Genomic DNA, 27,116 nt, shown 5'->3' with positions numbered 1-27,116 from the left:
TGGTTTAGGAAAATGGCGTGGCACACCCGTCGATCCTCTAGTACAGTGGTTCCCAACAGGTGGTCCGGGGACCCCCAGGGGTCCGCGAGCTATGCCAGAGGGGTCCTCAAGATCCTATTAGAATAAAAAATATATTAACTATATTTTGTATGATAACAGATTTTTTGTTTTGGCCGCTTCCTGCATGAGCAGAGTCTAGCGCAAAACTAGAATTAGATAGAGGCAGTAGTTCTGCTGTATGCCGCAAGGACTACAAGAAACTTGGAGATAAGGCAATGAAAAAGATCCTTCCATTTGCAACCACATATCGGTGTGAGCAAGCATTTTCTTCCATGTGTTTCATGAAAAACAAATATAGGAATCGGCTCGACATGCGGTCGGATTTCAGAGTGAAAGTTTCAAGTTTGGAACCTAACATTTCAGAAATAATGGACTCAAAGGACAGATTTAACTCATCTCATTAAGAACTGAAAATTAAAACTAACTGTATACTGATGGAGTACTCTGTTGTAACTGTAAAAAACGTATAAATATAAAATATAAAAAGACTCTTAATTAACTCTCACTTTTTAATTTTAGGATTAGGAATTAATGGGGGTCCTTGTCACAATGGCAGCTCGATGAGGGGTCCTCGAGAAATTTTTGTTGGGAACCCCTGCTCTAGTATTAGGAAGTGTAATGCTGGCAAGCCAGTACAATGACAGGTCAGGAGGTAAGGGCATAGGTCAGTTGCACTGGATGGGGCTTGGTGGATCTGGAAAGATCAGGATATATCTGGTTTAAGCAGACTTGACAGGAGAAGACCAGGATGGGTCGAACCTGGGTCAGGAAAGGAACAATGGGAAACAGGTAGGGTCTTGGAAAAGTACTGAGAGTCACAAGATGGAGAGGAGGGGGATGTTTAAAGAGCAGGCATGTGACAGGTACATGATGTGTGGGATGTGCAGTTCACCACTTCCTTCATGGCGGAAATTTTGGGTGTTGGCAGGAAGTGACATGTGCCAAGACATTACTCTGCATGAGGCTACACTCCTGTAATTGGTTGGAAGCTGCATTACAAGTTAATCATTAGCTGTCAAAGTTGCTGTCAATAAATACAGGCTCCTGAGCTACGCCCGGGGTTGGCCTTCTGGAACTCTACCTTGTCTCCCGTCTCGTTATTGGATTTCCATTACTAGAAATAAACAACTCTCTGACTTTTAGAAGACATCTGAAGGCAGCCCTGTTCAGGGAAGTTTTCAATGTTTGATGTTTTATTGTGTTTTTAATATTCTGTTGGGAGCCGCCCAGAGTGGCTGGGGAAACCCAGCCAGATGGGTGGGGGTATATTATTATTATTATTATTATTATTATTATTATTATTATTATTATTATTTGACTGCTATGTCACAGCTAACGCAGTTGCAACCCTATGTCAACAAGCGACAGAATCAACAAGGGCTGTAGAAAGCAACACTCTCACAGCACCCACCCCTGGCAATTTACCATCCACCCATCATGACGAGGCTAACTAACAACACTTTAATGGTCACCAACTTGAATGGCTTTTATAGCTGGGATAGCTCACTTGGTAGAGTATGAGGCTCAATCTCAGGGTTGTGGGGTCGAGCCCCACATTGGTCAAAATATTCCTGCATTGCAGAGGGCTTGGCTAAGATGACCCTTGTGGTCCCTTCCAACTCCATGATTCTAATTCACACACCTAACACTGTGTGATGCACACCCAATAAAACGGGAAGCTCTGTAGAAATGACCTGTTCTGGATGATGTCACCACAGTACATAGCTGCTCCCAACAGGAATCTAATTAAATTGTCTTCCAGCCAGAACCTCACAGCAGACCATGACTCTTAACCCTGCACAGGCTTCTTGTTAGATCAAAAGGAGACACAGCACACTCAGAAGCAGAAAGATCTCTCTGAAGAAAGAACTGGAACACCATTTTTAAAAAAGATTAGACTCAATAATATGAGCAGATATGCCTCCATGTCGCTGGGAGATGGGTAGCCTAGTGAGCTGAGAGTGATAAGCCATGATCCGAGTCCCACTCAGGATGGTCTTTCTTTCCTCTGCCCATAGAGAAGGCACCCCCAAACTTCAGCCCTCCAGATGTTTTGGACTACAATTCCCATCTTCCCCGACCACTGGTCCTGTTAGCTAGGGATCATGGGAGTTGTAGGCCAAAACATCTGGAGGGCCACAGTTTGGGGATGCCTGCCATAGAGGGATTTCTCCCCCCCCCCCCCACTGGAATGCTATATCCACATGAGGTCCACAGGGAAGTTTCCCAACAGTGTAACTGCAAGAGGTTCTGGTACAACAAAAATGGGATTGTACTGTTATCTTTTTGGCCCCCGCAGCAAACCAAGGGAATTGTGGGAGTATCATAGGTGGTACCATTAAACAAGGGAAGTACTATACAAAACCTCACAAGGCATGGTGCCATCTCTCTCCGATTTAGTGCCACAGTGTCAGCTTGGGAACCTGCAGGGCATAAATGGTCCTGGTTCACGACCGCGGAATCAGCTTACATTAGTTTAACCTGGAAGTCACTAGGGTCGAAGCGGCAGTGGCTAGGTCACTATATTCTAGTAGGGTGTCCCAGTGGCAAACCAAGCAAGGTTGGTAAAAAGGTATTTTAATATGGCTGAGAATCTGGGAGCAACGCCAGGTTCAAAGATGATTCTGCAGCTGGGAACATGTTCCTTGGTCCCCTCAAAAATAGGCATTGCTCACACTAACCGGCCCACCGCCTAAGCAAACGCCGCTATGTGCCTTTTCTCCACCACTAGTTTAAGCCCATCAATCAAAACTTCTTGTAATGTTCCTCCTCTAGCTGTGCAGCAAGCCAAGGGTAAAGCGATGGTGTCCTGAACTTGTTTTGAGATGCCGTGAACAGCTCTGATCAATAACGTTTTAACAATTCGCAGCTGGCTCTTGCTTTTCTTTCATGAATATTGAATAGAACAAACAAAGGCACACTTGTAATCCACCCATATAAAAGATATATTTTGTATCACTCTCTATTTTCAGCGCCACAAATCCTTTTCTTTTCTTTTTTTGCGAGGGTGGGGTTAGGCGATCAAGCATGCTAAGTAAGTTAAACAAAACTGTATTGCTCGTGCTTCAAATTCTGCTTGCAAATCCATCATGCTATAATATTTCTTTAAATAGTCCAAAAAAGACCATTTCCCTCTCATTTCATTTAACCTCCCCCCCTTCAGATAGTGTGGTTTTTTGGTTTTTTTAAAACCAACATAAAATTGCATGTTAGCCACTGGAGCACATCATGTAGGGAGGTTCCTCCCTCCCTGCCCCACTTGCCTCATGATGTTTTCTTGGGGGCTGTATATCATTGCACCCCCTACTTTCACTGGTGAGGCACTCCTCAGTCGGCTGCTAGTGGGGCCCATCGGGACTGACACATACTTTATTTTTTAACCCACTCTTTTGTGCAAATAGTAACAACAACAACAACAACAACAACAACAACAACAATTTATTATTTATTCTCCGCCTATCTGGCTGGGTTTCCCTAGCCACTCTGGGCAGCTCCCAACAAAAGATTAAAATACAATAATTCATGAAATATTAAAAACTTCCCTAAACAGGGCTGCCTTCAGATGTCTTCTAAAAGTCAGAGTGTTGTTTATTTCTTTGACATCTGAAGGGAGGGTGTTCCACAGGGCGGGCACCACTCCTGAGAAGGCCCTCTGTCTGGCTCCCTGTAACCTCACTTCTCGCAGGGAGGGAACCACCAGAAGACCCTCAGAGCTGGACCTCAGTGTCTGGGCCGAGCGATGGGGGTGGAGACGCTCCTTCAGGTATACTGGGCCGAGGCTGTCTAGGGCTTTAAAGGTCAGCACCAACACTTTGAATTGTGCTCGGAAACATACTGGTACATTAGAAAACTTATAACTCAAAAGTAAAAACAAAAATGAAAGAAGCGGCCACAGGTAAACAAAAACGGTACCTGTGTGTATGCCCACAATGGACCTCACGTGTGATATATGGTGTGCAAAGGATTAAAAGGACGTGCAACCATTGCTGCTGCTCCTGTGACTCATTGGGTGGAATTTATGTTGTGTGTGTGTGTGGTTTTTTTAATGTCCTTCTACCAGTTTCTTTCTATTTAAGCTGGCCTTGGTTACTCCTGTTTATCCTCTGTTGAATAATGCACTCGTTCTGCTTTTCTCTTGGAATCTGCTGTGGTGTCTGGTTAACAGGAAGGTGTGAGTAGATGCATGTTGGACCTTTTTAAGAATATTACATCAGATTTCCAGAACTTATGCTGGGTGGGGAAGTACTGATTGAGGGGAGAGAACATCAAGGCACAGTGCAAACACATCTCATCAAGCACTGTCCCACTAGTGTGGTTGGGAAACACTGAGACAGTGTCCAACCGAAAGTGCTCATGTGTGAGCAAATATGCATGAGACCAAACGTGGAAAGAAACTGGACCTGGGAGACCCATATGCACTGTAACACTCTGGTGCATATGCAGCCACTATGGAAGGCTAAGTTTTAAGCTACAACTGGAAGTCTCCATTAGGAGGACTGGATCTCTAGTCAAGACAACACAATCAGGACCTAGAGATTGTCCACAGTTCACAAACCAATCCCTCAATCCAAATAACTGAGCTAAAACACTTTTACCTGTGCAACATGGCAGTGCAATTAGGCAATTTGAGACCCGGACATAAAGTTCAGGGGGTGGACCGCTCTGTAGACATTAAAGAATATTACTTATAGCTGTTGCCTTCAGGGCTCCTTCTGCTGAGTGCAGCACTGGACCCCTGCCCCAAAGGCAACATGAGTGCAACATGCTTGCTTTGCCTTAGTGATAGTTCCATGTGCTCCTTTGGAGGCTACTCCCGGGGTCCTCCAATTTTTGGAGTGCTCATCAGGTGGTGGAGGGAGTTGCTCTGGGAAGAGAAGGGACCTCAGAAGTCTGGTTGGTGCACCATTCAATCCCTTTCTACAAGAAGAAGGAATTCCTGGGTCTTTCGGCCACATAGCCTTGTTTTGTGTACCTTAGAGGTCATCCATGGGGCACCCTTTTTCTTTCTTTCTTTCTTTCTCTAGAGAACTGTGAGCTCTGAAAGCATTAATGGCACTGCTCTTGTTTCGATGGAATGCTTTTCTTCTAAGGCCCGGGTTGACACACACACAATCATTTGATTTCTCATTGCTTGATAGCTCACAACTGAATGTGTGAAATGCATTAAACTGTGTTTAATGAAGACCCCTGCTGAATCTGGCCAATGGCCCTTCTAGTCCAGCATTCAGTTCTCACAGTGGCCAACCAGATGCCTGAGGGAAACCGGCAAGAAGGAACTGAGTGCGACAGCATTATCCCTTCCTGTGATTCCCAACCACTGGCATATAAGCAGCAGAGGTAGAACATAGTCTTATCCTCCAGGAATTTGTCCAGTCCTTTTTTAAAAAAAGTCATCCAAATTGATTGCCATCACTGGGGGTGAAAATCCCATAGATTAGCTATGCACTGTGTAAAGAAATCCCTCCCTTTGTCTGCCTGGAATCTTCCAATGTGCTGCTTCACTGGAGGCCCTTGAGTTCTTAAATTATTTTTGTGGGGTTGGGGGCGGGGAGGAGCATAAATGTTATTGCCATGAACTTCTGTTTTCAGACGTATTCCAGAAGGCATTCCTTATCTTCAGGAGTGCATCCCAGAATATGCTGGAAAACTTGCCCCTAGCTATTTTCTCCACACAACCCATAATTTTACGTACATCAATCACGTGGAAGTTCTCTCTGACGTGTTTTGTTTGAGATGGGCTCATTCCCATGTGAAAAGTCACCACTTGATGTCACAGTTGTCAAGTAATGAGCATGCACGCACATAAACCAGGTGACCGCTAACCTCAGAACGTTGCCCACAGACCAGCTCCAACATCAGGTGAATTGGGGCTGCAACCTCAGGCACACTTAATGCTGGGAGTTAAGTCTCACTAAATCCAGCAGAATGTACATCTGGAAATTTTATTGTCCAGAATCAGACTGCTACATTGGCACCTCCAGATCTGAACTCGTCCACTTCAAAGCTTTATGTGGTGATGAGAGAAGACAATAGCAGGCTTCAGTTAGATGTAAACATCCTTGGAAAGACGTCCAACATTGAGTGATGCTTCCAATGAACAGTGGCCCCATTTCTTATATAATTTGAAGCTTCAGTGTCTATATGTCAATTAACTAGAACGGCAAAAACGTAAATGAATGGGTACAGAGGGTTAGGTGTGATAGGAAATCAATGGTTTCTTGCCACATCGGTTCAATAAACATGTAATGAAACTTTCTCATTTATAGGAGGGATTGTCTGGGTCAGAAGTTGCTCGTGAAAAGCCTTCGTTTCAAAACCAAGGTATCTTAAATTGGAAGTGGGGTTCGCCTGACACTGTCAAACAGTGGCAGATGCCAGGGATTCTGGCAGATTGCAGCAGACTTATGCCACCGTTTTCCAATGTTCTCCTGAGGACTGGTTGCAGCTTTGAGGGAGCAAGTGCTCTCTGAAGAACTTCTTTGCCTGTCCTGAATCTTCCAAAGCTTGGCTTCAATGGGTGACCCCACGTCCCACCATTATGAGTCTCCATGCCATGCAAAGTTTCCTCCATCAGGCCCCTATCTTTGCTGATGACCCAACTGACTTACCTGACATTGCTCAGTGGACACAGAATCTTGAGTCGCTGCTGGGGGAATTAAATGAAGCATCCTGAACAAGAGCACTCTACCACACACTGCAATATTTTCTTGCAGGTCTTGCTTTTTCATTTAGGATCACCTGGTATCAACTCTTGTCAGCCTACAGCAGGCATCCCCAAACTTCGGCCCTCCATATGTTTTGGCCTACAACTCCCATGATCCCTAGCTAACAGGACCAGTGGTCGCGGAAGATGGGAATTGTAGTCCAAAACATCTGGAGGGCCGAAGTTTGGGGATGCCTGACATACACAGTCACACATTTATGTGCTCATCATGATTATGCTTAGTTTGCAATTTAATGAGGTTAATCATGTAGCCCTGCTGATCTTCTTGCCTGGCTAAGTACGGCTACAGAAAACTGATACAACAGGCACACACACACACAAAATCCAGCCCCAGCGGCACAGTAACATTCCTGCTCTGCTCATGGGGAGAAAAACAAATGCATAAGGAACAGATTGCGGTGCTGGAGCCTGAGTTTAGCTTGGCCATAGCAGGCTGAGCTCAGAAAGAACTAAACCCCAAAGGCACAAAGATGAGACCTCCCCTTCAGAAAGACTGGGGCTGTAATCTTGCACAGAGTCACAGCCTTATCCTGTACAGTACATGTATACTCGGAAATCTTGCTCGTCTAGCCACTACATTATACGGACTCTCAATTGGTGTCATTCTCCTGTTACTAGCTTTTCCTCAAAGTAGGTACAGGCAGCAGCTAACAGCGAGAGAAGGATGTTTGCCAGTTGTCTGAATATGTGACCACAAGGAAACTATGGCATATAAAAGATTTAGAGCAGGGGCAGCTGATGTGCCCTCCATAGGTTGTTGGGCTCCATCAGCCGCAGCAAGCATGGCTAGCGGCCAAGGATGATAGGAGTTGTAGCCCAGCAACATCTAGAAGGCACTTCTCCTAATTTATGCTCAAGATCTCAAGCTTTAAGGCCAGCAGGTAAGCCAAGATGGAAGTGATGCCACTCATACCAATCAACAGCTTTACACTGAATTCAGCTGTTAACATGCCTGCTGCAGAGAGCAGAATATGGGGTTGTGTGTGGAAATGAGAGACTGTTGCAGAGAAAGGGTGGGTATTTCTTGGGGTGCTGTGAGTTTGGGAATGATGGGGACCATATTGTCAAAACAGCCGTTTCTTACCGTTCCAGCAGCAGAGCATAAACCTATCTATAGCACTCCAAGTGTGATCTTGTTTGCAAGCAAATGAAGCAATCAAAATCCAGTAAAAGAGACAGGCATTCAAATGAAATACTGCTAGCCTCTGCAACAGGAGGAATTCAGCTCTGTCGAGTTGGATTTCAGCATTGAAATTTTTAAAAAGAGCTTTCAAAAATTAAAGTGACCATATCTTATTATGCAAGTCATAAAACGCAATTGCCAAATGGATTGCTTTGGGAGTTAGGCAGATTCCCAAGCCAAATTGGAGGTATGGTTTTGCGACTGACCTATAGGCACACATTTTTGGTTAATCTGCAGGTTCATAGAATCATAGATTTGAAGGACTTCAAAGGGTCATCTAGTCCAGTGTTTCTCAACCAGTGTGCCTCCAGATGTTTTGGGACTACAACTCCCATCATCCCTAGCTAGCAAGACCAGTGGTCAGGAATGATGGGAGTTGTAGTCCCAAAACATCTGGAGGCACACTGGTTGAGAAACACTGATCTAGTCCAATCCCCTCCAAACCAAGGTTAGTCTGTCTGTCCTTTTGGCAAACCTCTATACACATGGGATTATTCTGAAGCAACTGGGCTGCTTTAGGCCTTCAGCACTTTCACAGCCAGAACTCCACTTTCATTTCAACTTAAAACATGGGGTCTATATCTATTTTTCTTTACCACCACATATGTCCATCTTCCTCCCCTTCCTCCTCCACCTCTGTCTTTCTCCTTCTAAAATTATGTGCAACAACAGCAACCACCACCATGCAAGTAGTGGTGGGACCCTTGTATCTTACGCAGGTCCTAATTCAGGTTTCAGATAATGGATCTAGGCCAGAAGGCACACATTTATAAAGGCAACTTTTGGAAATGATTGGGAGTTCCAGATAAGGAGCTCTGAGTTTCTAAAAGAAGACTGAGATCTAAACACAATAATTACCAAGCAAGTATAAAATAATGTACGAATGAGTTTGCAAGTATATATTCTCAGCAATTCATCTCTATTGATTAGGCACACAAGTATGCCTCGGAATGCAGAAAAAGAATCGTCCTTGAGCATTGGATTTTCTCAAGGGTTTGCTTTGCTAAGACTCCCCTGAAGAAAAAACTGTTATCTTCCACAAGAAGTGGGTTGCAAAAATACCAAGAATTTTTGTTTTATTTCACCTGACCTTTGTGGGAAAGACCTTTGCTCTGATAACACAGCTCTTGGCAGGACATTTTGAACCAGAAACCATCAGGTCAATTATCAAGAAGGATCTCCAAGTTTCCCAATCAACAATATCCTCACTAACAAGGTCCAAACCCAGCCTCTCAGCTAATTTGAAGTGGTGGCGGTGGGGGGGGGGGAAGCATTTAAAAACATAAGAACAGTCCAGACCAAAGTCCCATCGGGTCTTCCTTCCTCTTTTCTCACAGTGGCCAACCAGATAGCCTTTGGGAAGACCACAAGCAGGACTTCCGCACAATAGCCTGCTGTTGTTTCTATATTGACAGATATTCAGAGACATGCTCCTTCTGATTCTGGAGGCAGCATACGGCCATTATAACTAGAATTGCTTTGAAGATGGAAAGCCTTTCAGGCTAACTCCTCTTCCACACCCTTTGACACCACCCTTCCGGGTGAGAGATGCCCAGTGCAGTGGTGAGAAGGGAGCAGAAAATCAGGATAGGGTCCCTAGAGCCAAGCCTGCAATCAGCACAGAATCACTTACCAAGTTGACGAAATCTTGGTAGCAGATCTTCCCATCAGAATTGTTGTCTGCCAAGGCCAAAAGAACTTCTAGTTTGTGTGGATCTAGCTCAGAGCCATGCCTTTGGAGGAGGTTTCGAAATTTCTCCGTGCTGATATAGCCAGTGTTTTCAGGGTCAAACTGAAAGAGAGAACCAAAGAGAATGAAGTTTGGTATATTAGCGCACAACACATCCCCCATCTCTGGCGTATAGCTTCGATTATGGTCATATTGCAATGATAGGGAAATCCACAGCTATTAATGACACAGGAGGAACCAAGAACTAGTTTCAGATGACTTGACAGATTCCAATAATTCAGGCAAACATAAATTCCTCTCCTACCGACCCAGACCCTGAGATCATCTTCTGAGGCCCTCCTTCATGTGCCTCCTCCTCGAGAGGTCAGGAGGGTGGCAACATGAGAACAGGCCTTCTCTGCAGTGGCTCCCCGTCTGTGGAATGCTCTCCCCAGGGAAGTTCGCCTGGCACCTTCATTATACGTTCCTTTTTAACCAGGCCTTTGGCTATAGTGTGATCTTTTTTTGTGAACTGCCCTGAGACCTCCGGGTACAGGGCAGTATATAAATTCAATAAATGAAATGAATGTCTCTTGCTGTGTAACCCAGCAGAATTTCCTTTTGTGTTTTATCAACCTTGGATAACCTACCTACCTTTTCCCTATCTTGCATTCAAATTTGGATAAAATGATTTTTTTTGCAGCTTATGGCTTTCTCGCTCGTTTAATTAAAAATAGATGAATTTTAATGCACTTGGGAGGAAATCTACACACACACACACACACACACACACACACACACACACACACACACTGCTTTTCTTGGGCAAGATGTTGAAAACCAAACTGAGCCTCAGTTAGAGAAGGGATGTCAAATGATGGCAGAATGTTTGGGTGTGGGCTGTCAAAAGAGCCTTAGGGTGTGACATAAATGCTGCAGGGCCATTGAAAAGGGACCCCCTGTAACCCTTGATCCCCCAGGACAACTACGGAATGCTCCACTGGTATAAATGCTCCCGGCAATGGTACCGGGGGGGGGGGACCAGACATGTTGGGGGTCAGTGTGAATCAGCCAAATTCAAAGCTCCTTCATTCTCCCAACATAGAAAGAGAATCAACAGAACACTATGCTAGCAATGGGGCTGGCATAGTTAATTCCCTTTCTATGTAGTTGTCACAGGATCGCTGGCGGCTACTCTAGAGTAACAACGCTCAGACACACTGCCTTTTCATGCTTTTATTATGTACAGACTATTTACAGTGCAGAAGCTGTACAGAGTACATGTTCTCAGTCTGGGTCAGTACCCCGGAATGGCGATTCCCGCGTCTTTTTCCAACAAAGTAGTCTGGGAATCCCCAATCTCCGCCCCCGTTTCTTCTTGCGCAGTTCCGGAACGGGAGGGAGGGGTCTTCTAGCCGTGTTTTCCTGCCTCCCCTTTTCCCTCTCCCTTCCTTCCTCTCCCGGGCGGAGCAGGGGCTCTGAGACCCTGTCAGAGCCCTGCCCTCTACTTCCTGCTTCCCCGCTAGACTCATCTCCCTCCCCGTTCCCGCTTGTGCTCGGGGAGGAGCTTGTGGTCAAGATGGGAGGGGGTAGTCTATAGCTCCTGTCCCTCACAGTAGTCAATGGGATGGAAGGAAGAGGAGGAGGAGGAGAGGTCCTGCTCTTCTTCCCACTCTGGTTGCAAGAGTTAATATTCTTTCTTTCATTATATATTTAAAAGTAGCACATTGGAACTCAAATAGCCTTTTTTTAAAAAGGAACAACACACAGATGTACCCTTCCTTTCCAAGCTCTCATCTAAAATTATCCACCCAGGATTAAAATGGACTGATATAGGTTAATCAACCTAAACGTTAGTAGATCAATCTACTGATTAAAGCCCAAGCCGTTGTTAAAAACATTCAGTCGCAGTTCCCCACCCCCTGTCCCCCCAAATGCAAACTGAAAACACACATCTAAGTGGATCATGAAGGTAAATAACATGCTATATGATGAGAATATTGTTCACATTTACGGTATATCCTTCCTTTCCTCTCAATCAGAGATGATGGGGAACCCGTGGCTCTCCAAGTGCTGTTAGATTAGAGGTCTCATCACCCCCAGCTGGTATGAAAAATACTCAGGGGTAATGAGAGCTGGAGTCCAAGAACTTCTGCAGGGCCACAGTTTAGCTACCCTTGCTCTGCAGAGCCTGGGACACTGTAAACTGCCACATCCTAGTATTAGTCTACTCTTACAACCACCCTGCAAATTTGGTTAGGCTAAGGCAGAAAGGAAAAAAAGGAAAGGGAGAGGCTGACCTAAGACCACTGAGTGAACTTCATGGCTGAGTGGGGACTTCCGAACCCAGGTACTAGCCCAGGGGTTGTCAAACTAAGGCCCAGGGCCCGGATCAGGCCCAATTGCCTTCAGGATCTGGCCCGCAAACTGTCCGTGGATTGGCGTGGGGATTCTGTTCATTCGGGCTGCGCCATTTCCCCCCTGTGCCATTCCATTCCCCCCCCCATAGCGCAGCGGCGCCTCCTCTCTCCCTCCTCCTGGCTTCTCCCCGCCCTGCCTAGAGGAGGAAGGGGGCTAGGCTGAGCTGGCTGAGCGCCATTTTAAGCAGCCCCTCTCCGAAGCCAGCCCTTTTCCGCTGCTCATCTCCCCCCCCCCCCCGCCGCCCTGGTGCTCCTGTGGGCCAGAGTGTGGAGCGGACGAGCTCTCTCTGCCTACCCACAAGGAGCAGCAGCAGCAGCAGTTGTGGCGGCAGCCCCTGGGAAGGAAAGCACAGCGGCTGGGGCTGGGAGGGGAGGACTACTTGCCCCCCTCGTCTCTTCTTCCAGCTCCCCCCGCTTCTCCATGCCACTTCTCCAGCCTGCCACAAGGTCTGAGGGACAGTGGACCGGCCCACGCCTAATTTTTTTTGCCAACCCCTCTCCTAGCCCAACCAGAAGCACTGCAGCCCACGAGGTCCCTTTAAGCCATTTTAATTCTACAGGAGTCAGCAGGAACATCAGCACAAGCTCCATGAGCTCTCCTCTCTCCTTCCAGGAATGCCTTTGCCTCCAGCAGAAGAGAAAGACGTCTTGGTGGAAAAAAGTGCCCCCCCCCAATTCTGCTGACTGTAGTTTATAGTTGATGTATCTGCAGAGCAAGTTTGATCTCCATCAAATATATCAGAATGTATTGTACTGCTTGGTGTCACTTGAGGGTTCCTGTTCTTCAGTAGCTTTTCCAGACAGCAAGGAACTTTGAGACAGATGTCTGTCATTAAAAATAAAATAAAAAAGCAAGAGAGAGAAACAGGCAGCACAAGAGAGAGATATTTTATGTATAGCTAAATCAGGCTGTAAGGAGCAGGTTTGCAATGGCTCAGCAACAGAGCTGCTGCCTGTGACCTTAAAAAAACTATTTTCTGCTCCAATTGCTATCATTCTCTCAATCCCATCCTGCAACGTTGTCTGGTCTTGCTGCAGTTGATGTTGATAAGTTCTTCCTTCTGGTTTCTGGCACGCAAACCGTGACCGGTTTTGACACGGCCTCCTAGACTCCGATACTACTTCCAGGCAGCATTTTACTCCTTCCTTCTGGATCACGTCCAGCTTTTCTCCATGTACATAGGGAAGCTCTCTCACAGGGAAAGTGCATTTAGGGATGCCAGCTATTTCTCCATCTGGACTCACAGTTGCGCTCAAGAAGGGATCTCTCCCATCAACTGCTGCCAAATTACTTCAGCTACAGATGCAGAGACCAAGGCCCCAGCTGCAATATACATCTAAAGCAGTTACCATACGAAACATATCCAACATATCTCAAAGATTGCTGGGAACTGTGGTTTGTTAAAGGTGCTGTTTTCCCCCTCACAGAGCTACAATTCCCGGAGTTCCCCGGGAAGAGGGACTGACCACTAAACCACTCTGGGAGGGGAATGGCGCTGTAATGTAGTTTGTTAATGAAATGCACTGCTCTTTCATAAGGTTACGAACCGCTCAGGTTGCAAACAGTTCAGGTTACGAACTCCGCAAACCCGGAAGTGTTTTCGCCGTGTGTGTGTTCCGCGCATGCGCAGAAGCGGCGCGCACGCTTTGCGCATGCGCAAAAATGGTGCTCGGTTTGCGACCTTTTCGGGTTCCGAACTGCGACCCGGAACGGATCGTGTTCGTAACCCGAGGTACGACTGTATATAAAAATGGTGAAGGTGCATGTGTGTTATTCCCCACTTTTCTCCCACAAGCACTTACCCGATCGTCCTGAAATTTGGCCACAACCTCAAACTCACATGTGAGCAGGTAGTCATGCACTTTCACTGACCAGCTGACACACCTAAGACAAGTATAAACCTGAATTTGCGGTCAAAAATTGCGCCCCCCAGTGGACGTTCAACGAACAACGGACAAACATACTCCCACAATCCCTTCACCCTCCCCTCCCACCCCCCAAATACCAGGCTCACCCAGGGAACCACGCCTCCCCTGGGTGGGGGTTACCGGGAAGAGGGAGTTGGGGGATTCACAGGGATAAGCCGCCGGGGACGACGACAAAAAGAATAGATCATGGATCGGGACAGGGTGGGGGAAATCACAGGGATTAGCCACAGCCTGGCCAGCTAATATTTAAATAAAGTGTATTTTAAAAGGAGGAGAATTCTAACATTTACTGGGTGCTGGGCACTATAAATAAAGTCCTTGCAAATGGTTTTATTCCTGCAAGAGGAGGTGCAATGAACAGAGAGATAAAATTTGCCGGGATTCAAACTTTCATTTTGTGCTCGCAATTAAAAGTAGGAGCCAGAACTGGCATCGGACACAAGACATTTTCTTTTGTAAACCCGAATCCCAATAGTAACGAAGTGCCATTTACAGTAAATCCAATGCAGTCTAGTCTTGGCTAGATCTCAGCTGCAGGGAGATTTGCCTTTGATCTTCCAAACTTGGTCTGCTGGCCTCCGCTTGCCAATAATGATGATATCAAGCTTGTCGGTTGGATTGAAAAGCAGAAGAAAAGAGGTAGGGATTTATGAGCGAATTTTCAGCCCAGGAGGGCATTTTTCCATGGAAACATGTTGTACATGAGAAAAGGCCGTTTGGTAAGAGCGACAAGAATCTCTCTTCTTTAAAAAACAACAACTATTAAAAAAAACTACCTCGCTGTTTTCTGACAGCGAACAAAAGCTGCACCTTTGGCTGAGATTGATTGGACGCAGCAGAAGAAAAAGCTGCCTTGACGAGCAGCGTGGATGGCAAAAGTAGCAGCTTGCCAGCAGCTTAAATCTGGCACAGGTTTTCCCATCAAGCGGAGAACCTGAAAGGAAGTCTACAGGACAACAATAACCAAAGTTGGCATAAGATTGATCGCTTGGCAGAGAAAACGTGTACTTCTGCAGTTTCAATCAGAGCACCTTCAGATCACAATCAGAGGGGCTCTCCTCTGCCTGAAAAAGGGCCCCCAAATAACAAGCTGGTGGAGAAGAACCACAGAATCAGAACTAAGCCACAGAGACCAACATCTTTTTCCCAGCCGTGGGCCAGACCGGCGTTTCCATGAAACCCACACGAAGGCTGCAGGCTTCCTTTGTTATTCTCCACTTCCCACTCCAATGAACTACCGGTAGTACTCTGCTGTCACAGCTAACAGCAGTCTATCCTTCATCAAATTGTCTCATCCTGCTTCAAAGCCATTAAACGTCACCATTAAACACAACCAGTTTGAAGTTCGTATTGTGCTATCAGTTTCATAATTATTGACCTGGTAATACATCGATGAATCATGATGCGTGTTAGGGCTAGGCAATATATTGTCCAAAACCAGATTGAAGTCCATATCGTGATATCAGTTTCATAATTTTTGACCTGGCAATATATTGCAAATCATGATGTGTGTATGTGTGTGTGCGTGTGCGCGCTATGCAAAAATCATGATGCAGGACAAACCATGAAGCCAGCCAATGCCTCTACCAGCCTTATTTCACACATCATGATGTATCAGTATCCTATATAATAAAGTGAAAGTGTCTCTGCGTCCAGTATTCCCTGTGTCCCTGGGTTTGCACTACTGCGCATCTGCCCCACGGACACAGGGATTGGATGCAGAGACACTTGCTCGCGCGGCCAGGACACTCTCATGGCAACTGGCTCTTGCCGAGGCTCCCCGGCCGGGTCCCGCCATGCCGAGCCTCACATGCCTGCCGCCGCCGCCCTCCTTCCCCGCCCACCCGCGTTAGCAGCCGCTGCGGCGGGAAGAGTTTGCGGCTCTTTCCCCCACACCTCCGCCTCTCTTTTCTCGGCCGGCTCCCTCAAGCGCCGGCGCTGCCATTGCGGCCGCAGGGAGCTCCGGCACTGCCAGGCAGGAGCCCCGCCTCACGTGAGGGGAGCCTTTGCCTCAGAGGGGAAAGGCGGGAAGAAAAAACGCAAAGAAGGAAAGAGGGCTCCACACGGTGGAGGAGGAGGAGGGTAAGGAAGTGTGGGGGGGTATCTTCTCTCTCTCTCTCTCTCTCTCTCTCTCTCTCTCTCTCTCTCTCTCTCTGCGTCTCCCCTCACCTCCCAGACGCAGCAACCGAGCGCAGAGAGGCAGGGAAGGCCGCGGCCCCGCCACTCCTCACATGTTCTAGCGCCCGTTTACTGAACGGGCTGAATGACACTAGTGTTACAATATTTAGCTAGTGATGTACTGCAATGTTGAAAACCAGATATTGTCCAGTCCTAGTCACATCTTGAGGCAGAATGTTCTATAAGTCCATTATGCTGTGTGTGTAGCTTCAAGTTCTGTTATGATGAGAAAAGCAAAGAGGGGAAAAACCTCTCCACTTGGTGCCTAATTTTATAAATGCCCCATTATGTTCTCTTTCCAAAATCAGATTTCAATTTTAAAAACAAACTAACATTTTAGCCTTTCCTCTCTGGGCTGGTGGCTCCAGCCTTTTCCATCATTTTGATTGCCCTTCTCTGGACTCTTTTTGAGAGCTCTGTGATGCCCTTCACGAGATGGAATGGACAGGAGCACAGGCAGTACCGGTATTTCAAATGTGACTCCATTGCAGATTTAAGAGGAATTAATTCACTTGTTTACTTCTTTCTCAGCATTTATATGCCACCTTTCAGGGCCTCCCAAGCCCTCCCAAGACAGCTTACATACAAAGTTAAAAACTTGGAGAATAGATAAAAATCAATCAATTAAAAACAAAAACACTATATAAGCAACAGCCTGTAAGACACTCAATAGTTCAGCAGCAGAGCAAGTCTAGTAAGGCAATGGAAGGCACTGGGATACTGTCTATTTTAATTTCAATCCCTTTGCTAATAATCCTAGACAAACAAAAATTGCTGTTTTCACTGCTGCTGCACACTGAGCTGACAATTTCCTTGTGTTGACCACCATGACCCCAAGATATCTTTGCTGATTAATCACTGTCAGTGTAGACTCATCAAGATATATATATATATACATTTGCCCCAAATTACATCATTTTATGCCTATTTACTCTGAACTTGGTATTCTAGCTCCTCTCATCTCTTTCCCCTGCATAACCACTAATAATGTGCTCCTCAAAGCCAAAGAGAGGTGAAGCCTGCACTGTGCCCTTTTAGAGAGTATAAAACCTTGCACTTTATATTTAAAGGGCACAGTTAAAAATGATTCTCAAAGCGTAGCCAGTTCTGCTAAAAAGAAAAAGAAAAAGCAGCGAACACCCACAAATATAGCAGCGCATTTGGAACCAAATATGTCAAGAAATAGGGAAGAATTATTACAAGACCGAATTATCACTTCAGCTAAAGCAATCCACTTGATAAAGGCCCTACTAGATGTTTCCCGATGACATATTGTTTACTTGACAGTCTCTCTCTCTCCCCCCCCTTCCTATTTCTATCTTGCTTTTGGCAGGTATACGAGCTAACATTCTGTACAGAATATGAATTGTGGCAACTGCCCATGTTATAGTCAGGATTCCAGGCAGGCCTGTTGAATAGCAGAAGATCAACTAGTGCAGGGGCCTCAACATGGCCCTATATTCCCCCCGCCCCGTGTATTTGTACTCATGGCTTGGCGCTGGTTCACATACAGGATATTCTTCACTCCAAGGGACGCGGGTGGTGCTGTGGTACAAACCACTGAGCCTTTTGGGCTTGCCCATCAGGTTGGCGGTTGAAACCCCCACGATGGGGTGAGCTCCTGTTGATCTGTCCCAGCTCCTGCCAACCTAGCAGTTCGAAAGCACGCCAATGCAAGTAGATAAATAGGTACCACTGTGGTGGGAAGGTAAACTGCGTTTCCATGCGCCCTGGTTTCCGTCACGGTGTCCCGTTGCGCCAGAAGCAGTTAAGTCATGCTGGCCACATGACCCAGAAAGCTGTCTGTGGACAAACGCCGGCTCCCTCGGCCTGCAAGCAAGATGAGTGCTGCAACCCCATAGTCCTGACCATTAGGTCCAGTCGTGACCGACTCTGGGGTTGCGTGCTCATCTCGCATTATTGGCCGAGGGAGCTGGCGTATAGCTTCCAGGTCATGTGGCCAGCATGACAAAGCCGCTTCTGGCAAACCAGAGCAGCACATGGAAACGCCATTTACCTTCCCGCTGAAGCGGTTCCTATTTATCTACTTGCATTTTGACGTGCTTTCAAACTGCTAGGTTGGCAGGAGCTGGGACCAAGCAACGGGAGCTCACCCCGTCACAGGGATTCGAACCGCCGACCTTCTGATCAGCAAGCCCTAGGCTCAGTGGTTTAACCACAGTGCCACCTGGGTCCCTTTACCTTTACCTTTTACCTATTCATCACTCCATAGCTGCAATGTCAAATACACGCATGTACCATCATAGATAGACCTTCAATAGTCCTCCCTTTGCCTCAGGCACAACACTCCACATATCAGAGGCATCAGGTGACACATTCAACTCTCTGGTGGAGGGAAATCAAATGATGTACCATTCAAGGGCTGCCAACAAAACTGGAGCTGCCAGATTTGTGGGGCTCGAGGTAGAGGCAACTATCAAAGAAGGCTAGTAACTCAAAATGTCCTAGGCAGGATTCACCTACAGAGTCCCAGCAGTGGAAACCCTGGGCAAGGACTTCCACTTGCACCGTAGTAGGGCTTTCTCCTCTCTCCTCCCCACATGCACCTCATGGGTGGTGGTGGTACAGGAGAAACTCAGAACAGCACATGGCGGGGAGAAAAGGGGGGACAGTTCCACCTGGCAAATTGAAATGCTAGCACTGACGGAAGAGCGCAATGGGGAATTCCTCCAAGGTTTTCCAAAGGGTGACCCGAGTTTCCTTTGACAGTAACCATTTCAAAACGCAAGCGCTGTTAAACAAGTACAATACGTCCCCTGACTAAGCTGCTCTTTGCCAGGCTCACGAAAACTGCACGCAAATTGTTAATTACAGGTTACCAAAATTGGCAAAATCAGCTACCACCCCCTTTAGCTCAGGCTGGGTTTCTGGGAAGGATCTGCGGCGCTACAGCTGCACATGCATTAAGGCAACTGTTCCAGGAAAAGTATGGGCAAGCATGCAGAGCTTTTGGGGCTTAGGTGGGCTCACCCAGGACATCCACACGCGACCCAACTGAAGGAACATATTTAAAAGGGACGATGTCAGCTGCACCATCTACATAATCTAAGCTACAACATCACAGTACAGATTCACCTGGCCTCAAAAATAACATACCAGGCAGTGGCTGATTCATTGTGGCAGAAGGCCCCTTAATGCAATCTGCAAGCTCCGCCCCTTGATCTATCCTAAAGTACTGCAAGTCAAATCACAGCCCACAGCATTCTTAAAGCAGGGGCCACCCCAAAAGGTAAAGGGTTCAGAAGCCCACCTGCCCTCACTGTAACTGGAGAACCAACAGCTAACTATATAGGCATTCTTGTTTGCCTAATCGTCAGGGATGGTACCGTTGTGAGTCCAGTTACACCCAGAAGCCAATGCAGTGGGTCGTAACAGGTAAGGGGATAGGAAACCCACTCCTCAAAACCCAGGTGTGACTTTCCATACAACTCTGGGTTGAGAAGCAGCATAAGGCAGCTCCACTTATCCCGTGCTACGTTCCGGGATAATGTACATTGTACATATGACAAAGGAGCGATATTTTGCCTTGTAAACACTACTCAAGTGCTGAGAGTACGAATTCTCCTTTGAGTTTTTAGGCAGCTTCTTTAAACAGGTGGACCAACTAGATCAGGCATGGCCAAAATTGGCCCTCCAGGTGTTTTGGGACTACAATTCCCATCATCCCTGACCACTGGTCCTGTTAGCTAGGGATGATGGGGGTTGAAGTCCCAAAACATCTGGAGGGCCAGGTTTGGCCATGCCTGACCTAGATCATGTCCTCGGTTTCATTTCTTATCTTCATAAGCCGTCCCCCATATTCTTTCTTGCTGCTAATATGATAAGCAATACCTACCTATGATAAGCAATACCTACACATCTCCACGTCAAGAAAAAGGAACTGCTACAAAGCCCCTTTGGGGAATGGTTGCCAGGTATACATTTCAGAAAAGTGCACTGGTTCTTCAGAAAGTATCTATTCTTCTCTTTTAGCAACTGTAAAACTCAACACATTTCACATATCCTCCCCCACTCCAACCACCTTTACTAAGGGGCAGGGCAGATGGGGTGGGGGCAGGAGGGAAGAGGGGAAGAAAGGAAGGAAACAAAACTGACCTTGAAGAGAAGCTTTGAGTATTTATCCATTATTGAGTTATGAATGGGAGGACAGGCAACATCTCCAGTTTCATTAAGAGGTCAAGTCAGGACTAACTCCAGATCTGGATCCCTTGAGTTCTTAGCTTCAGACGAATGCTCTCACCAAGCCAAACTAATGGTTCCCTATTTTAACTTCAGTCGCACTACTCCTGCCTCTAACTTCACACTTCACTGCGCAAAATGCAACCAAACTGCTTGAGGGTGTGGTGTGGACGGCTGGAAACCCCCTCCAACAATAGGGCACTAACGGTAATTTCATGCAAGATTTCCTCTGCATTTCAATGACAAGTGCCCTTAATTCCCTTGATCCCCCCACCAGGCTCTTAAGCAGAAATGTAAATATGCTAACGGGCATAATCACAGTCCAATTTGAGAATAGATTCTCCCACTTCCCAAGCACCCTATAAGGTTTTAAAATTACTCTATGGAAATAAAAGGACACCCCAGTGACGTAGTAGAGAAAAAACATGACCTAGGAAATTTGCTTTAAAGGGAGAGGAAAGTTGTGGTGGTGTTTTGTTTGATTTTGTTTTGTTTTGTTGGTTAACGAATCCTGAATCTCAGATTATTTGCTGCTTTAATTAAAGGCGCATTTGCCACGGATGAGTTCACATTTGAATGGGGAGGACAAACAATTCCTGGACCAATCTGAGCAATAAAAACAACAACAAAGAGATCTCCACCCAGCTGAAAACAAGGATGAGGAGCAGATTCTTTCCATGATTCAGCTACCACAAACCTTCCTTGGAAGAGGAAATGGTATAAAATTTCACTCATTTAAAAGACACAGTTTTATTTGGGGGGGGGGAATCAAAGAGGTGTAGAAAGCATCAATATTAACCATAAACAATGATAGCAATAACATCTATGATACCATCTTGATAGTTCAGTTGATAAGATCATGAGACTCTTGATTTCAGGGTAGGGAGTTTGAGCCCCATACTGGGCAAAAGGATTCCTGCATTGCACTAGATTATCCTTGTGGTCCCTTCCCATCTACAGTTCTATGATTCTATGACTGTCTCGTTGACTATTCTCTATAACAGGGGTCTCCAAACCAAGGCCCGGGGTTACTTTGCCCAATCACCTTCTAAATCCGGCCCGCGGACAGTCCGGGAATCAGCATGTTTTTTACATGAATATAATGTGTCCTTTTGTTTAAAATGCATCTCTGGGTTATTTGTGGGGCCTGCCTGGTGTTTTTACATGAGTTGAATGTGTCCTTTTGTTTAAAATGCATCTCTGGGTTATTTGTGGGGCATAGGAATTCGTTCATTTTTTCTTTTTTCAAAATATAGTCCGGTCCCCCACAAGGTCTGAGGGACAGTGGACCGGCCCCCTGCTGAAAAAGTTTGCTGACCCCTGCTCTATAACACTGGCCTGTCCACAGTTGTGAAGAATATTCTTCGGTTATGAATGGTCTGCATCACCATTAAGAAAAAGAGGTTGGAATAGGTCAAGTCACTTTTTCCCCCTTTAAGTTCTCAAGCTCTCAACCTAGATCAAGGTTGCCATCTGAACTAGCCAGGTGTTTTAACTGAGAATCAACCACAGTCAGTCCATCATTTGAAAAACAAGACATTAGAGCCACCTTACCCAATTTCCAATTAAACTTTTTATTGCACTAGCCATAGGCCATGGCATCATTCAGAAGGAGAACAAAAAGAAAAAAAGGGGGGGGAAACAGAAACAATAACCATAAAAATCATCGGGCACAGACATCCAATAAAACCACGATCATGGCTACTAAAATTATTTGTTGCATTAAATAGAATAGAATAGCAAAAGATTCTCAGGTAAGATGTGCCAAGTTAAATATCCGAATCCCCTTTGCAGTTGTCCGCTATTTTATCTAGTTCCTTCCTCCTGATCTTCTTAGCTGCCATTGCATAGACTGCTACTTTATAAGTAACAAAGTCATCGGTGTCGCTCAGCAGCCATTTCACCCTTTCCACCCTACATCTTACCCAAAAATGACATTCCGCTTTGGTGACTGTAACTGTCTAAGGAGCCATTTGGCACCTAGCTTATATAACTGAGTTTCTAACACTGATTTCTCCCCCACCCCCTCTCTCTCTCACACACACAGGCATTCAGAAAAGCTCTCTCTCTGCAGTCAGCCCATAGTGATTAAGTACCATCCAGGTTGTACGTTTCACATGTTTTAGATTGCTTTGACCCAAGATGAACCCGGGGGCTGGAAGCATCGCCCTGCTCGCAAGAAGTCAGATAACATTCAAGTGCTGAGGTAATGCCCCTAGTAAATCACAAGCGCAGAATTGGCTTGACAGCTCCGGAGCTGCAGAAAGAGGAGCGCAGAGCTCTCAAAGGACTTCTGGCCGGGTCTATGAGAAATCTCTCTCCGCAGTGCCTCTTGAGTACCGAGAAGAATGAGCAAAAGGATATACAATATTGATCAGGTAGTTGAAGCAGGTGGGAGATTCTGTTTTCACTTTGCCCTTTCCTTGAATATGCCTGGTTTGGGAAGGATTATAACCCCACCTGTGCAAGGTAGAGGCAAAGGCTAGAAAGATAAAACTGCTGCGGCAGCTGGTATCCTCTGATTTCAAAAAGCTGCCTCCATGCAGGCCAGACTATTTGTTCACCCAGTGTGGTCTACTCTGATTGGTGGTGGTGGTGGCTCTCCAGAGTCTATGGCAGAGGTTTTTTTCCACATTGCTTGCTAGCCAGAGATGCAAAGGATTGAAGCCAAGGTATTCTGATCCACAAAGGAACATAGGAAGCTGCCTTATATTGAGTCAGACCATTGGGCCATATAGCTCAGTATTTTCTGCTGGAAGGAGCTCTCCAGGATTTCAGGAAGGAACATTTGCTAGCCCTACCAGAAGCTGCTAAGGAATAGACCTGGAACTTTCAGCATGCAAACCCGATACTCTACCACTGATGTACAGACCTTCCGGTGGGCTCAACTACTGAGATATGGTTCCTCCCCTGATTAGTTTTTGATGGATGACTTAGAATCATGGAATCATGATTGGAAGGGACCGGACCACAAGGGTCATCTAGTGCAACCTCCTGCAATGCAGGAATCTTTTGCTCAATGTGGGGCTCAAACCCACAATCCTGAGATTTAAGAGTCTCATGCTCTACTGACTGAGCTATTATGATTTCTAGTTTTCCTAGATCTTGGGCCAGGAATAGAGGAACTGTGGCTCTTCAAACCCTATTGGACTCCCAACTCCCATCAGTCCCAGGTGGCACAGCCAGAGATCAGGGATGATGATGAAGAAGAAGAGTTTGGATTTGATATCCTGCTTTATCACTACCCGAAGGAGTCTCAAAGTGGCTAACATTCTCATTTCCCTTCCTCCCCCACAACAACACTCTGTGATGTGAGTGAGGCTGAGAGACTTCAGAGAAGTGTGACTAGCCCAAGGTCACCCAGCAGCTGCATGTGGAGGAACGGAGATGCGAACCCGGTTCCCCAGATTAGGAGTCTACCGCTCTTAACCACTACACCACACTGGCTCTCCATCGTCACTGGATGATGGAAGCTAATGCCCAACAACATCTGGAGGGCCACAGACTCCCCATTCTGTTGTCTTAGGCAATCCACCCAAACTATATGGTCCATCCTTTTTATTTAAAAAAAAAATGCTGCTATCTAGGGTCATCATGTTCTACCGGCAAACACAGATCAACCACCAATGAAACTAAAGCAATTGCATTCCCAGGTCAGAAGCTACACTGCAAGGAATGGCAAAAAAAATCTACATCATCCAGGAATACAGGTTTAATCACCTTCCCTCCAAAAGGATCAAATGTGAGAGGCTGACCCTGTTCAGAATATGATTTTTTTTCCCAGGAGGAATCTAGCAACCACTTCCTTTAAAGGCCCACACCACTCCCTGCACAGGGCCCAAGAACCTCTGTAAGATAGGAAGAGGCAATATGACGCAGAGCAAAAGGTTTAAATGACAATTATAATAAAAGCAAAAAAGGCAAGGCATAGAACACAACAAGACACCGAAAAGTATGATTTAAAAGCAGAGAACAAAAACATGCAGCGCTAAAACCAATTTAATACAGGGGCAGCAGAGTAAAAATCCACTGAGCTAAACAAGAACACAACTGGCACGTGATTTATAAAGGCCTAGGAAAATAAATAGGTATTGGCCAGGTGCCCAAATGACATTAAGGGTGGCCACCAGGTGGGTCTCTCTGGAGAGCCTGTTCCACAACTGGGGAAAAATGCCACTGAGGACATAGGAGGACTCAAGTATGGAGAAGAAGGCTGCTGTGAGGCCGATTTGGATTAGAACAGATGTGCGTGCATGTGCGCATGTGCACGCATGCATTAAAATTAAAGCAAATTCTACCCAGGGATCACTGGCAATAAAGTTCCTCTTAAAAGAGTGGGTGGTTAATAGAGCTGAAGGGCAGCAAGAAGACGTCTTTGGTTTGGCTGTTTGTTTTAAGACTAAAGGACATATTTGCAGGCCTGGCCCTCCTCAGCTCCCTCCTTCCTCATCGATTATTTATGTGAGTCCATTAAAACTAATGGAACTAGGAATAGGATAAGACGTGGAACGGATTTCAGCTCCCGAGTTAGAAACGGAGGCTTCGCTTTCACTGAGGCTCAGTACGCAACAGGGTACATGCTCAGCGCTTGACTACCTAACCTTTGACCTCTGTGTCTCGCAGCACACGTAAAGGATGCCAGCAGAGCTACAGCTGGAAACTACGGTACTAATTATCTGCTCCGAGCAGATTTCAGCATGATAAAAAATGGGATCCAGGTAGGAAATTTTACATTGTTCAAAGCGCATCATATGCACCAGGCTTCCCCAACCTGGTGCCCTCCAAGTGTAAAATACCACAACTCCCATCCGCTCCAGCCCCATCCAACTTGGCCTACGATCAGGGATTATGGGAGCGGAAATCCAGCAACATTTGGAGGGGACCAGGATGAGGAAGACTGCCATACCTTTTCTCAATAAACCTTACAACAGCACTGGAAGGTAGGCCAGCGTTATGCAATCAGGAATTGTGGCGGGGGGGGGGGACACACTCAGTGATGGCTAAGAGTCACCTAGTAAGCTTGCAGGTGAGGTGACATTTGAATGTGGTCCTTTCCAAATCACGTTTTACCAGAAAAGTGGGGTAGGAGTTGCCCTTCTTGTTGTTCAATGAGTGTTTTAGGGATTTTGCCTTGTGCATTATTTCAAATTTTCTGTTTTTTAAAAATGATTTTATTTTATCTGCTTTGAAACTTTTTTCTGTATAACGTGACTAGCAAAAGGAGAGGAGGAGGAGGGAAAATTATGAGAAAGGAGGGAACTTTTGTACTGAAATGGATTCATTTTAGAACACTGAAGAGAGCCTTCTCCCAGAATACTTGTGCTAACTGATTGCAATATGGAGCACAATATGCCTCCCTTTCCACCTGCCTACCATGAGAGATCCTATGGAAATGTTAATAATGACTCTCATCCTCTGCTAGGAACAAACTGCACGAGCAGAGTTAAAGCAAACTGAACCTAGATATTCAAGCTCTGGTGAATGACATCCATTGGCATGCCTTGGCTGTTGAGCTCCCATGCAGCTGGCACTCTGAGCTGTCCAAGGAGATTAGTCCTCTCTGAATGCAGCCCTAGACTAGACAGACCAATGGCCTGACTCAGTATTAAAGCAGCTTTAAACGGGCTTCCAATTCCACTGATCCCTGTCTATCACCTTGGCAGATCTCCCAGCCTACGACTCCCAGGAGGAAAAATACCGTACCTGACATTTCCAGGAATGCTGCCCTTTCTCTTTAATGGCATAGCTGTCGAACCTAGAGCATGGGCAGTGGTTTCTCCCTTAGGAAAGAGCAAAATTAAGAGTACGTTGTTTCTCAGTTCAGGCTATTTCCTCTTCAACGACGTAAATACTGCTGAGCACAAGCAAAGCGATTTGGAATAGGGAACACATTTCCTGGGGGCAGGTGGTATGTTCAGCTAGTTCAATGTCTTTAGATGACTTTCAGCCAGCTTTGCGATGGGCTCAGCCTGAGGCTGTGGATGTGAGCAATATGTGGTGGCTCCAACTGCTGCAGATTTCCTGCTCTAGCAGTCACAAGCGGGTGCAGCAGGACTGCCCTGGCCGGTTAGTTTGGAAGGTAAGGGAAGTCCCCAGTGGATGGAACTGGGAGAGAAACAATGGCATGTCATTCCCCGAAATGTGAGACGGGGCAAAGCTGGCAGGTGGGGGCAATGTGGCAAAGGAGGGTGGGCTGACTGCTTACATCCTTAGAGGGAAGTAAACCTAGCAGAGGGCAATGTCAGCTTAGTGGAGAAGCTACTGAAGAAGAGAGGTAATCCTGGCAAGGCTCAAGAGGAAACAAGAAAAGGGATTGGTGTTACCTCCCGCCTCCCAGCAGGCATTGGCCCTTTGCCATCTTGCACTTTTTAACAGCCTTCCCACTAGGGATATGGATGGATTCTGATGAAAACAGAAAAGGATGCAGAAATGACTGCATTTGTGTGCACACCTGCAAATGTCAGGAAGGGAAATCAGCCAAGTGAGTGCAATTGTTCACATCATGACTGCGAACAATACCTAATTTTGTTATTGTTCTAAATTGATATTTACTGTGCAGTGAAATGAATGCCAGGTATGTACGTTATATGAAAAATTATATAAACTTTGCAAATTATGTAACTTATGTTAAATAGTGGGCAGTGAAGCCAATTATGTTTGGCAGAAACCGAACTGCAGAGGAATGGGAACATCGGTAATTGTGACAAAAACAGGGTGGGATGGAAATCACTTGCTCTCCACCGAGGGAAGAAT

At 46.1% G+C, this 27,116-nt stretch overlaps 1 protein-coding gene across 1 annotated transcript in view; it reads right to left on the bottom strand.

The window, feature by feature from the left end:
• Positions 1-27,116, bottom strand: part of RHBDL3 (rhomboid like 3) — a 124,553-nt gene that overhangs the window by 50,228 nt on the left and 47,209 nt on the right. The window contains exon 4 of the mRNA XM_060271999.2: positions 9,601-9,759. Within this exon, the coding sequence (XP_060127982.1) occupies positions 9,601-9,759 (159 nt within the window). The remainder of the gene's footprint in view (positions 1-9,600; positions 9,760-27,116) is intronic.

Source organism: Zootoca vivipara, chromosome 2 (genome assembly GCF_965207765.1).
Source record: "Zootoca vivipara chromosome 2, rZooViv2.hap1.1, whole genome shotgun sequence".
NCBI lineage: Eukaryota > Metazoa > Chordata > Lepidosauria > Squamata > Lacertidae > Zootoca > Zootoca vivipara.
The sequence above is the reverse complement of the archived record's forward strand: the minus strand, read 5'-3'. Positions and strand labels throughout refer to the sequence as shown.